Source organism: Caenorhabditis elegans, chromosome II (assembly GCF_000002985.6).
Source record: "Caenorhabditis elegans chromosome II".
Taxonomy (NCBI): Eukaryota; Metazoa; Nematoda; class Chromadorea; order Rhabditida; family Rhabditidae; genus Caenorhabditis; species Caenorhabditis elegans.
In genome coordinates this window covers 9575449-9587863 of record NC_003280.10, presented here as the reverse complement: position 1 = coordinate 9587863, position 12415 = coordinate 9575449, and the positions used below count along the sequence as shown (strand labels likewise).

Sequence of the window (12415 nt, the reverse complement as noted above, 5' to 3'; positions counted from 1 at the left end):
AGACTACTACTGATAAAATAAATGGAATGTACCGGTTAATAGATCAGGTTTTCTTTTCTTTTTTTTTGGAATTTCTTTGTCTCCTCAAATTGTATTAATTTTTTCAGTTTGTATGCTTCTTTTTCTGAAATTGAAATTTTATTATTATAATGGATGAAAATTGAAATTTTTGAGAGTGGCCGAATTTTTTAATTTCCGTGGCCATGCTGTGAAACTAAGTTTTTTGTGTTGTAGATCTCAAAAAAAATCCTGGGAGGTGTCTGTCGCTCTAACTTATTTATGTGTGCAAAATCTGAAGAACATTTTGAAGAACGAGTACGGTCAATGGGGAGTGCTATCCAGAATAATTAAAATATTCTGGAAAAGGCTGAAAAAATCGTGCGATTTTTCACCCCGCTTTAGAACCAATCGACTAAAATGTGCAAAGTCTGGTCTTGTAGCTCTCATTTTGGAACAACTTAAAAACATGTCTTGTACCTCGTGTATTCCTTATATTCTCTAGAAACCATATTAGAAATGTTCGACGTATAACTTTTCTAAGAGTAAAATTATCGACAATTCACAACTTGGATGCTCCCTAGCAAAATATGATGAAGCTCTTTGCAGTTGATAATAGTTCTACTACAATTTTCATGAAATCTGCAATTATCTCCAAACTGTTCGTTCTATAAAATTGTTAGAACTGTCTTGCAAACAACTTTGGTCCACCTTGGAAAATCAAACGATCCTAACAGAACCAGTTTCTACTAAAATCTACTTATTAATATATCAACTCTGTATTATCATCATTCACTTATCAAGAGATACACTGGGAGATTGAGGCAACTATAGAATAGAATACAACTGTATGTTGTAGTTCTTTATTCTCTGCGTCTCTTCTTACAAGTTATCATTCTCTCTCTTTTATTCTTTCATTAACCTTTTTTGTCGGCCGGTTCTTATCGATTGTCTAACTTCATTTATTTTCTATAATCGTTGAAGAACTGTTATTAAGATTTTCAATTTTCTACAAATTATTATCTGCTCTTATCAGTTGTTGCCACTACATACCTTTCTTTATTTATTTAATAAATTTCCAGCCAAACCATGAAATCTTGGCTTCTATTGCTTGGAACAATAGGTTGGGTAACCGCTGGAGATGTTCTTTTCATTCCAAGTACATTATATCCAGTCCATGCCCAGACAATGTCAGTTCTTGCAAGAGAGTTGGCTGAACGAGGACACAAAGTGACATGGCTGGAAATTGGCCCAGAAAGGGTAAGTAATCAGGATAACTATTTAGATGAGAACATTATAGAAGTTTGGCGTAGATATTGGAAAAAAATTGATTCTATTAACTTGGGTTATATGAAATTAAAAAAAGATTAGTTTTGGCAGATCACCAAATTTTTGAAAAATGTGGACTTTTTTGACCGAATGCCGAATAATTTATATTTTATTTTTGAAAAGTTTCACTTTATTTTTTTGGTGATTTCAGCACCCTAACTAGACCATAAGAGCAACATGCTTCACCTTCTTCAGTTATTTTTTTTTACTTCCTCAACAATTCCTTTTCAGTCCGACATCGTACTTCATCAGCAAGTATCTCGCGAATTCTGGCCTGCACAATTTGGAGATCGAACTCTCCAGGAAATTTATCAATTCAAAAATCATACGTCACATTCCGAGGTAGATTTTTTTTGAACCTATCATTTTTTAAACTCTACATATTGAATTTCAGCTTTGGAATCCACAATATACAAATGAAAATGAGCAAACTACTGGCTGGCTGGCATCAATTCGTCTCTGTGATTCGGTTTTGTCTCGGAGCAAGAGTAAATTCGATAAAATGGTTGAGAAACAGTAAGTGATTAAAAAAGTTAATCCCGTCAATGAACTTTTTAAAGATTTTCTACCGTAATCGTTGACGACTTATATAATTCATGTGGAGTTTTGATGGCAGGATTGAAAAGTGAGTTAAAGAAAATATTCTAAATAGTTTGAGACTTCACTGACTAAGTTTTCATAAATCTTACACAATTCCAATTTAAGTTATTTAAAAGATTCTAGTGAAAACTTTTTCAGAATCCGTCTACATCTATTGGTCCATGACTGGTCTCCGCACCGAATCCGCGTGGGCCAACCAGTCTCCATCTCCTCCAAGTTATCTCCCAGTTGCCGGCACTGGACTCACTGATGATTTAACTTTCTCGCAACGTCTTTACAACGTGGCATCCTATTTCAAACAACTGTATATTCATCAACATATTGTGCAACCAAGAATTGATGCAGTTTTCCAGGTGAGACCTTTTTTAATACTTCCAAACTCTTAAGACAAAGTGAAATTCAGAAATACTACCCAGGAGTCGAGTCTACTTTCGAAATTGAGCGCAACGCATCTATAAACTTCGTGAATACCCCTCCTATTTTTGACTTCTCAAGACCATACATGCCACGTGTAAATTTCATCGGAGCCATCCAATGCAGAAAACCAAAAGAACTTCCGAAGGTTTCAAATTTTAAAAACTTATTTAAAAAATTATAATATCTGCTTAAATTCCAGGAGTTTACCTCTTGGATCTCAGCCTATCCTGACGGTTTCGTTGTGCTCTCCACTGGGTTCACTGTTCAATGGAACAAATCTCCGGAGCACATTCGTCAAGCCTATCTGGATACCTTCAAGTATCTTCCAAATCTCTTGTTCATTTGGCAAACTGGTCTACCAAATTCTTCAAACTTGCCATCAAATCTACTCGTCAAGCCATGGCTTCCACTTCAAGACCTACTAGGTCATCAAAAGTGCCGATGCCACGTGTCACATGGAGGATTGAACAGTGTCATTGAATCAGTTTATCACGGAGTTCCAGTTGTTGGAGTACCATTGACTTCTCGTGGTTATGATAATTTACTGAGAATCACTGCACGAGATAGTGGAGTCATGGTGGAGAAATCGGAGTTCAGTGGGGAAATATTGACTGCCGCTATTAATGAAGTGATTGAAAATGAGAAGTGAGTACATTTAGTTTGATTTCAAAAACGGAAAATTCAGAACGTTCAAATTCAAATAATTGTTTTCAGATACAAGAAGGAAATGTTAATCTTCCAAGATATGGTCATCGATGTTCCATACACTGAACTTTATCACGCTGCGTTTTGGGTTGAATTCATCGAACGGCACCAGGAAGTTCCACACGCTAGAAGTGGAGCAGATCATTTGAATTTTCTTCAATATTTCCTCGTTGATGTCATTGCCTTCTTCTTCTTTGTCATTTTCTGTACTCTTTCAATTATTTATTACACAATTCGGACAGTTTTCCGAACGATTCGTTCAGTGGTGAACGGAGTTCGGGGAGTTCCTAAAATTGTTTCAAGGGGAAAGAAAAACAATTGATTCATGCATTCATTCATTTCGTTTTAATTAGGATTTCTAGGCATTTCTATGGCGACCTACGGGTTTTTTTCCAAAATTTGATAAACTCTGTGATAAATACATAATTGCTGATGATCAATTTTTTTGAAACTACACATTTAAAAGATCTGCAGAAATCAGTCATATTGTGGCCACATTATGGAGAAATTGATGCGGGTAGTATCTACAAAGAGAATATACTTTTTCAGTTTTGTCGGTGACTTCTTGAACATAATTTATAGTATACGTTTTCATGGTTCTGTTTGCGGTTGGCGCAAAGAATTCACAAACTTGGTGCATATTGCATGTTCCGGCTCACATCAGATCAGAAACTTGGTACCTTCAAATTTTTTTATACAAATAAAATTTTCATCAAGTGCATCGTGAATACGAGCTGGCAGGGTTTGGCAAGTTTCTTTAGAATAAACTGACAATGCACAGAGTTAATTTCTGCTAATTGTTTGAAACATTTTGACTGATTGTGAGTTCATAAAGTTCAAAACTCTTCGTAATATTTGAATGTGTTCTTTCTTATTTTTTCCATCAGAGATATTTCTAGAAAATATACATACAACTAGCGTAATATTGAAAGTATACTTTTTGATTTAATCAGTCGGCGACTTCTGTAATTTTGTCTAAAGTATACGTTTTCGGTGTTCTTTATCCGGCTGGGCCAAAGACCTTGCAAACTTGGTACCCGGCCCATCTTCCAATTTATGGCAGCTCACAAACTTGGCACCTCCCAATGATGAGAGGCTCCACCCACTTACAACCAACTCGTCCGCCCCCCGTTGAGCTCACATGCTTACTCTTTCATTATTTCTTCATTTTATTTTTGTTACTTGTGTCTATTTTACTGCTGTTTCCGTTTTCTTCTTTCATTATTTATTTAAAATTTTCCATCGCTTACTTCTTTTTCAGTTTAACATGAACTCAGTTTTGAGTAACATCGAAAAACTGGATACATACATTCTCCGACGAAATGAATATGTAGCTGAGTCTAAAGACGAGCCGAACAAACTAAATACCAGCCGAAAACTGGAAGTCACCACGAAGAAGAATCAATCAAACAATAAAAAAAGACCGCCACCTATAAATAAAGCTCGAAAAAGTCTACCAAGTATTTTTAGAAGAGCTGAGGAAAATAAAGATAGTGCCCAAATTATCACACCAACTGGTAAGTATTTTATCTTTTTGTAATATTTTAGTGTTTGTTTGCTGACAATTTTAGCATGTTACTAAATTTTTTTTGTTTTCAGGAAGTAAAATTATTGGGAGCCCCTTATATAAACGATCAAAATCGGATTCATTTTTCGACCACGCATTCAATTTTGATAAAAATCTTGGGAAAGGCTCATTTGGAGAAGTCGTTGCAGCAACATGTCGTTCAACTTCAAAGAAGTTTGCAATCAAAAAAATTCCATTTTCAAAACTTTCAAAAGATCAATATCGCGAAGCATATGGACACATGAATATTCCATGTCACCCAAATATTGTGAGATTCCACCAAGCATGGATAGACAAACAAATTCTTCATATTCAATTGGAAATGTGCGATAAAAGTTTGGCGGCATATTGCCATGGAATTGATTGGCTGGAAGACAAGGAGCTTTGGAATGTGTTCTTGGATATTTTACAAGGATTGGGACATTTACATAATAACTTCATGCTTCACAACGATATCAAACCAGACAATATATTTATGACAAAGAACAAAGTTTGTAAACTCGGAGATTTCGGATTAATTTCGGACATGAGATCGGTATGTTTTGTAAATAATTTAAAAATGCACATAAATATTACAGGAACCAATCAATAATTCTTCAAATAAACATTATCAATCAGAAGGCGATGGAAAGTACTGTTCCAAAGAAGCAATCAATGGTACTCTCTCAATCTTCAGTGATATATTTTCATTTGGAATATCGATTCTGGAAGTAGGAACCAACATTCATCTACCGAGTTATGGGACAGGATGGGAACCAATTAGAAAATGGGAAATTCCAGAAGAAATATTGGAACCAATGTCAGATGAACTTCGAGAATTGGTGAAACAAATGATGGACAAAGCCCCGACACGAAGACCAACTTGCTCTGAATTAATGAAGAATCATGTAGTGAAAGAGAAGCTAAGAATAAGGAAACAAGAAGTTGAACATATTCCTTCGGTTAGTATATTTCAAAATTTAATCCCATAAAATATTACATCTTACTTTACAGGAGTCGCAATTTCAACCGATATCCTATCTCACAACAGAAAGTCCATTAGGATCACGGGAATCATCTTGCTCATCTATCGATTTTCTTGACCATTTTGAAAATGCTGAAAAAAAGACACCATTTGTGAGTAAGCTGAATTTCGATCTAGAAGATGATGAAGACGAGTATGAAGTCTTCTCTCCACCAAGAACTCCTGTCAAAAAATCGCGATACCAACAAACAATGCCGGAAGTCAGTCCACCCAGAAAGATTCAAAAGTTATTCCAACGGAAAAATTTATTTGATGAATAGGAAGGGAATGTAAGTTAACAGGTAAGTTTGCTCTTTTTTCTTTTATAAAATTCGTTTGTTATTTTGACTTTTGAAAATTAAAATTAGGAAATTAAAAAAAAGTTATTTAGAAATTAACATATCTCAAAAGTGAAAATAGTAATTAGGTGTTTGCAACATCTTAAAAAGCACATTTCACAATTAATAAACTTTCAATTAAAATTGCAATAAAATTACGGGGGAAATTTTCAAAATGTCAATTTAAAATAATAATTTAATTTTCAGGTCCGTTGTTTTTCATTCAGGTTCAATCGGTTAAATATCAATTCCAGTTTTTAACATCTCATATCATCGATTGGTACAAGTTCTTCCAATCAGAAAATCGAGTTCAGTTTTAATCATCAGCTTTGTTCTTCTTTTTTCTATAAAATAAATTATTTATCACTGAAATTGGTATACAATTTTTATTATACACATTTTAGTTTTAATATTTCAAAAAATCTTTGTAAAAGAAAAACAAGGAACCCAGTATAAAAATCAGAAAACTGTACGAAATACTGAAAAGTGACGGAGGATTTGGCATATTTTAGGTAAAATTGATAAAAGTTTTGAAGATGTTAAAGCTGATTCAAGGTTTTGGGACAGGGGTGGGCAGAAGCTCATTATTCTCAAGGGGCGTGGCTTATTTCGTTACCGGAATTCGATTGGTTTTGCTCACAGTTGCTCATGAAAGGGGATGGAACACAATGGGGGGGGGGGGGGGGTGACTAGTAGCACACAAAAAGTGACTGGAATTTCAGAGGGGGAAAATCACAATTTCTTTGGTTGGGGAAGAAGAAGAAAATGAAAAGAGAATGGGAGACAAGTGACTGGAATGATTGAAATTAGAATATTTTTGCAAAAAAGTTTAAGCTCGATATGGAGTTGATGACTTGAAAACTACTTGAAGCGTCTTTCCAGCCAAATTTGTGCCATTCAGAGAAAGCATTGCATTATAGGCTTCTGTGTAGTTGCTCATCGATACAAATGCATATCCTTTGCACTGTTGTGTCAGGTCTCGTAGAATCTCAAATATTTCAAGTAAAAAATTTTCCATTTAAAATTTCTTGCTTACCTTAACATTAACAATTGCTCCAAACTGTGAGAATAACTGCCATAACAGTGTATCATCAGTATCTGATGAAAGATTATATACGAAAAGGCAATATCCAGCAGTATCTGATGGCGGTAACGTGGCAGCAACTGAAGCTGACAATGCAGATAACTGAGCATGAGCTGCTAATCCAGCAACTTGTCCATTTGTTGCCGGAGGGCTCGCTGTTTGTGCAGCATGTTGTTGAGCAACTGCGTGTTGTTGTTGCTGATGCGCTATTAATGAAGCTGTGAAATCAGGTACGGCTGTTGCTGTGGCAAAAGGGTTCAGGCCAGCAAGAGCATTCAACTGAGACATCTGAAGAAGCGCAGAAGTTGTCAAATAGTCAGCAGGAAGTGTAGCGGTTGGCTGGGATACTGCAGTGATGGCGCCCATTGGGGAATATCTGAAATATTGGAAATTGGTCTTGAAAATGTAAAAAGAAGAATATACAAACTTGAAAATACAATTATTATCAATCAAGATTTCTTCGGGCTTACCTGTACTTTGAAGTAATTGGAGCATGGTGCATCGGTCCGATTCCTCCAGCAGTTGCTCTCAGCGTCGGTGCTCCAAGAATTGTGCTCAATGGTACCAGTGTTGTGGCGGCTTGCTGTACGGCTTCCAGATCACTCAGCAGTCCTTTCGGATTGTTACTTGCTGGATTATTTGCGAATTTCACTGTGATTTGCTCTGAACATCCTGATGGAATACTTCCATTTAGTGTTTTAATTGCAACATCAGCTTCGTCTTTTTTGTCGAAACGTACAAATCCAACGCCTTTTGAGAGTCCTGAAATAGCTCTAATAAAAAATGAAACAAATTATATTCCGTAAACAATCAACTATATTTTTCTTAATTTTGAAAATTTACACATTTCACATAATTTTAAAAACACACCAGTTACATTATCTGACAATATTCGAGATGTGATAATCTGTCCAAATGGCCGAAAAATCGATTCCAATTCGTGCAGAGTCATCGATTTTGGAATTCCAGAAACATATAAGTTTGAACCTTTGATTTGATCATTTGATGGACGGGCATATGATACCTGAAAATTTCAAGTTATAGATTACAATTTTAATATTCTAAAATTTAACTTTGTATTTTTACCAGTGAATGTTTTTCTTTTACATATATGAAGAATGCGAATTTTCAAGTAAAAATATAATTAAACATTTTCTAAGCGTTTTGTGCACATCTATTGCTCCTATTAGTGATTGTTTGAAAGACGTGAGACGTTTAACGGACGTTTAGACACACATTTAGAAGCTAAAATCATTATAAATCGGGAAAGGGGTTTCGCGAAATTAAAGTTGAAATTAAATTTTGAAATTAAAATATTAAAATAAAAAGATTGAAAACTTAAAACAAAAATTGCACAACAGGAGCAAGGGGGTGTTTTCTAATAGTCAAAGGAACACCCAAACAATTGAAAAATTAAAAACTTTTTTTGAAAATAAAAAAGAGTGAAAGTAAAGTAAAAGACAAGTAGCATGTAAATCAACTAAAAATAATAATATTTTTCCGAAAAAAAAAAAAAAAAGTTGACACCTTGATCGTCTTATTCTGCAATCGTAGGCCATTGAATGAGCTGACTGCACGAAGAGCATCCTCTTCTCGGACGTAATTAACAAAACCGTAACCAAGGGACTGTCCTGAAATGAAAAAACACCAAATGCCGAAGAGAGAAGAGAGAGAAAGAGTGTGAAAATATAACAAAAGAACAATTATTTATAGGTTACGGGTTTAGATTTTCTGATTGTATTTGTAGAGCTCTCTTTCTGAAAAATAATCTCCCTACATCTTTTTGCTACAAACAGTTTGCTGCTTATTCTAAATTAGTTCACATGATTTAATGGTATGAAACTATTCCAAAAAAGTATTTAGATATCACAACTTTAGAATTTTAACAATCCCTATTCAAAAATGTTTAGCACAAAAAGTGAATGTGAATTCTTGGTGTACAATTGTGTGTGTGTGTGAGTGATTTTGAAAAAAATAATGAAAAGTTGAAACGAATATCAGAACATCACGGAAAAAAGTAATAACCGAAAAATGAAAAACTTTAGGGGGAGTAGGGCGGGCGGGGCAGCAGCAATCACACACGCACACATGTACAGATTTACAAAAATCGATCCGAAAGAAGAAAATAAAATTATTTGTGATCTATCAGAAAAGAGGCGTCAAAATCTAGTTTCATGCTAAACTTTTTCGGCGAGACACAAAAAACGGTTAGAGCAACTCAATTCGTGGTTGGGAATCAAAAATCAGTCAGAAATAAAAATGATAAGGCAAGGGGTGATCTAGCTAGATAATGTTTGGATTTCGAAAATATATAAGTTTAAAATAAAATAATGAATAATATAGAAGTTCCTCCTCACCTGTTACTTTATCTCTGACCAATTTACAAGATTCAATTTCTCCGATCGATGTGAAAAGGGACCGAACTTCTTCTTGTGTCATTCCTTGTGGCAGATAATTGATAATTAAATTTGTTTTTGATTCTCCAATATCCACATTTGGCGCGGAGCAGTATCGTTGTGTACTTGTGTAGGTTGTCTGCAAAAAATATAAATTTAAAATTTAAAAGCGATTTTTGTATAATGGTCCCGGTTTTTCGAATGAAAATCTACGATTTTCAGATGTAAAAAATTCTGAACTCCCTAGATAGAAGTCCCGTTTTTGTCAATTTACATAAATAATACACCTCGTATATTTTCGGGTGCCTAGCATTGGTGAGAAGCGTCGGTAACCCCGGAAATTGTTCATTTTTTTCATTTGGGAATAAATAAATTATTATGTTTTTCTGCCATCTTTGTCCAATCTGACTATATATTCCATTTTTGGAGGTTACATCTGACCCAAAAATATTTCCCCTATGATTTCCAATCTTTCATTCCACCGGGAGATCTCAATTTTCAATTTCAATTCTTTTCTCGCGCGCGGGAGGGCTCTTCGGTACAAGTAACCGGAGAATTCATCCATTTCGCTGTCCATTATTTGGCCACGTCTCAAATTTCCTGTGCGTGAGCAAGTCTATATGGAAGAGATGGAGCCCCCCGCATGTTCTTCCCACCTCCTGGTGTGCTCACTGGAAGAGCAACAATACCCATGGGTATTTGAGAGGGAATAATGTATGAAATGAAATATATGCAAACGTTTTTTTCTACGCTGTTGGAATGAATAGACTTTAAGAGTTTTTTATAGGATCTTTGATTAAAGAGTTCCATATGCGTTTTATAGAAATAAAATTTTGAACCGTCCGGTATTGAGGAGGAACGTAATTTAGCAAAACTGTGATATAAATTCTAGTAGATTTCGAATTGAATTTTCACAAAATTTTAAAAGTTTTTAAATTTTAATTTATAGGTCTTCTATCAATTTTTTGAAGAAACACTTCAAAAAAACTGAAGAAAATCGCTGAGTTTTAGAATATTCCATATATATAGTACCTCTAGAAATTTAAATTAAAAAAAAAACTTCGTTTCTACCAATTTCATTAGTCATATATTGCACAATTATGATATTGTTAATTCAGCTATATTTTTTCAATAATCAAAAAACTTTTTAGAAAAAAAGAAAACAATTTTCAACAGGAAATCTAAAAATCTAGTATTCTCTTGTTATTTTTCAATTTTTCTCTCCATATTTTAATTTTCATGTCATTTCCACTCCCATCCACCAACACCACAACACATCATCATAATATAGGTGGATGAGCACGCAGGAATCTGAGCTTCTGAGCTCTTTCACAAAACAAATATTTTTATTTTTGGTCCTTATTCCTCCCTCATTCCTCCCTCAAGGCGTAATGAATGGGACGTATTTTCGAAAAGGAGTGGTTCGGAAAGGCGGAGAAAAGAGAAGAAGAGTAAGGAAGAAGGCTTCTCGGATTTTGAAAAATTGGCATTTGGGAATTGGGAAGCTTTCTTGAAAGAATGACACGTCAAATGCACACGCATGTATACCAAGTTTGGACTCGGGCTCACTGACGGATTGGACATTGGGGAAGAAACAATATTCAGATTTATGGTTATTACTAGAATTCAAGGCTCAACAATTTGTTTAGCTTTTAGATCTGAACGGAGCCTAAGCATCCAGTTTACCTAGTCCGAATTTTAAACAACTGTCATGATCAGGTTCTAAAAGCTTTTTTTAAACTTTTAATTTAACTAATAAAAAAACCATTCACAGTTAGAACCTGTAACAAACTTACAGCTCTTCAAAATTACCGCAGTTTACTGTTCTACTTTTAAAATGTGTATCTTTGCTATGGTTCTATATTTTATTAGTTGAATTTTTGTTGATAAAATCTTAGGCAACCAAAATATGAAATGTTACAGTCGAGTAGATTTCTGGACTTTTTGTAGACCTCAATGTTCAAAGATTTTGAAAACCGTATTTATTTTTGTTTTTTTTTTCTACTGCTTCTGGACTTTCATATAGATCTTTCCTAATAAAAATTGAAAAAAAAAATTACCTGAACGGGACTCGTCGGAACATTGTTGTTATTCGGTGTTAGCAACGCTTCCATCGTCATTTTGAAGACCGAATTTTGGAATTCAAAAATTCGAATTTCCTATCCAAAAATGCGTCGTTCGTTGTCTTCTGAAGTTGACACACCACCACTTCTTCCACTTGGTCTGTCAGGAAACAAAAGAGGGCTCTTTTCAAAAAGAAAGAGCTCCGGTTGTTGTGAGAGCAAAGAGAAGGAAGAGGAAAAGGGGCTCAGGGGGGCGGGGGGCCCGTCGCGAGGATATATGTAGAAATATGCACAAATGGGCGTGGCCTATTTATATTTTGTGTATGTTTGTGTGCCGCGGCTCCCCGTATATGCTCCGTTCGTTTTGGGCCGGCCGAGACTAGGGGAGATGGATCTGTAATTTCATAGGTTTGATAATTAATTTAAAAAAACATATCAGAGAGCAAGAAAAATAGAAGTGAAATAAAAGTAAATGGAAAACGTTTAATATCAGTGAAACTTTACAGAACTAGTTGTACACCATGATTTTTCACAATCCTACTCCACTCAACTGAAGCTGCAGAATTATGGCAGCGCACAGCATGACATACCTATACTCTGCCACTCAATTCCCTGTTGTTTTCAATTCTAATTAGCTTTGTTATTGGTTTACATAGACGCATGAATATATCTCATTGCCAATGAAAAGAACATTTATTGTTTTTATTATTGCTGGTATGATGCTTAGTTTCTAAATACCTGTGTATGTGTGTAACAGGTAAAATGGGAACTGTACGGATTATGAGGTAGGTAAAGTTTTAAAAAGGCAGATAAGAAGCCGAAAGACTAGGAAACAAGAACTACTAGAAATTGCAGGAAACTTTCCACAATCTATATAAAGGAATTCAGTTGTATAAGATTTTGGATCATGTGCTCA

General features: G+C 34.9%; 3 protein-coding genes across 4 annotated transcripts; 2 read left to right on the top strand and 1 right to left on the bottom strand.

Annotated features, from left to right (window-relative positions):
• Positions 1–1079: 1079 nt before the first annotated feature.
• ugt-58 (Putative UDP-glucuronosyltransferase ugt-58) lies at positions 1080–3480 on the top strand. Its single transcript, NM_063658.9, has 8 exons — positions 1080–1257; positions 1558–1668; positions 1721–1842; positions 1887–1951; positions 2065–2279; positions 2330–2488; positions 2543–2988; positions 3058–3480. Exons 1-8 carry the CDS (start codon positions 1087–1089, stop codon positions 3368–3370), a joined length of 1602 nt encoding a protein of 533 aa, NP_496059.2. The 5' UTR covers positions 1080–1086; the 3' UTR covers positions 3371–3480.
• Positions 3481–4302: 822 nt separating this feature from the next.
• On the top strand, positions 4303–6328 carry wee-1.1 (Membrane-associated tyrosine- and threonine-specific cdc2-inhibitory kinase wee-1.1). Its single transcript, NM_063657.3, has 4 exons — positions 4303–4565; positions 4648–5150; positions 5194–5556; positions 5609–6328. The coding sequence occupies exons 1-4, from the start codon at positions 4316–4318 to the stop codon at positions 5897–5899; spliced, it is 1407 nt and encodes a 468-aa protein (NP_496058.1). The 5' UTR covers positions 4303–4315; the 3' UTR covers positions 5900–6328.
• Positions 6304–11894, bottom strand: exc-7 (RRM domain-containing protein). Of its 2 annotated transcripts, NM_063656.6 has the most exons (7): positions 11497–11893; positions 9398–9575; positions 8568–8671; positions 7911–8064; positions 7511–7802; positions 6993–7416; positions 6329–6944 (listed from the first exon to the last, which is right to left on the bottom strand). In NM_063656.6, the coding sequence occupies exons 1-7, from the start codon at positions 11554–11556 to the stop codon at positions 6786–6788; spliced, it is 1371 nt and encodes a 456-aa protein (NP_496057.1). In that variant the 5' UTR covers positions 11557–11893; the 3' UTR covers positions 6329–6785. The 2 variants fall into 2 exon arrangements, 1 of the variants encoding a protein (NP_496057.1); NR_175828.1 differs by lacking the exon at positions 8568–8671 and having other exon boundaries at positions 6304–6944; positions 11497–11894.
• Between the last annotated feature and the right edge of the window lie 521 nt (positions 11895–12415).

What these genes read in the sequence shown, in the direction of transcription:
- ugt-58 (NM_063658.9), top strand. Translation starts at nt 1,087, where the DNA reads ATGAAATCTTGGCTTCTATTGCTTGGAACAATAGGTTGGGTAACCGCT. An exon ending in TGGAAATTGGCCCAGAAAGG is followed by an intron (nt 1,258 to 1,557) that starts GTAAGTAATCAG and finishes ATTCCTTTTCAG; the next exon opens with TCCGACATCGTACTTCATCA. An exon ending in TTTGATGGCAGGATTGAAAA is followed by an intron (nt 1,952 to 2,064) that starts GTGAGTTAAAGA and finishes AAACTTTTTCAG; the next exon opens with AATCCGTCTACATCTATTGG.
- wee-1.1 (NM_063657.3), top strand. Translation starts at nt 4,316, where the DNA reads ATGAACTCAGTTTTGAGTAACATCGAAAAACTGGATACATACATTCTC. An exon ending in CCAAATTATCACACCAACTG is followed by an intron (nt 4,566 to 4,647) that starts GTAAGTATTTTA and finishes TTTTGTTTTCAG; the next exon opens with GAAGTAAAATTATTGGGAGC. An exon ending in TAATTTCGGACATGAGATCG is followed by an intron (nt 5,151 to 5,193) that starts GTATGTTTTGTA and finishes TAAATATTACAG; the next exon opens with GAACCAATCAATAATTCTTC.
- exc-7 (NM_063656.6), bottom strand. Translation starts at nt 11,556, where the DNA reads ATGACGATGGAAGCGTTGCTAACACCGAATAACAACAATGTTCCGACG. An exon ending in GGTCAGAGATAAAGTAACAG is followed by an intron (nt 8,672 to 9,397) that starts GTGAGGAGGAAC and finishes TTTTCATTTCAG; the next exon opens with GACAGTCCCTTGGTTACGGT. An exon ending in TGCAGAATAAGACGATCAAG is followed by an intron (nt 8,065 to 8,567) that starts GTGTCAACTTTT and finishes TGAAATTTTCAG; the next exon opens with GTATCATATGCCCGTCCATC.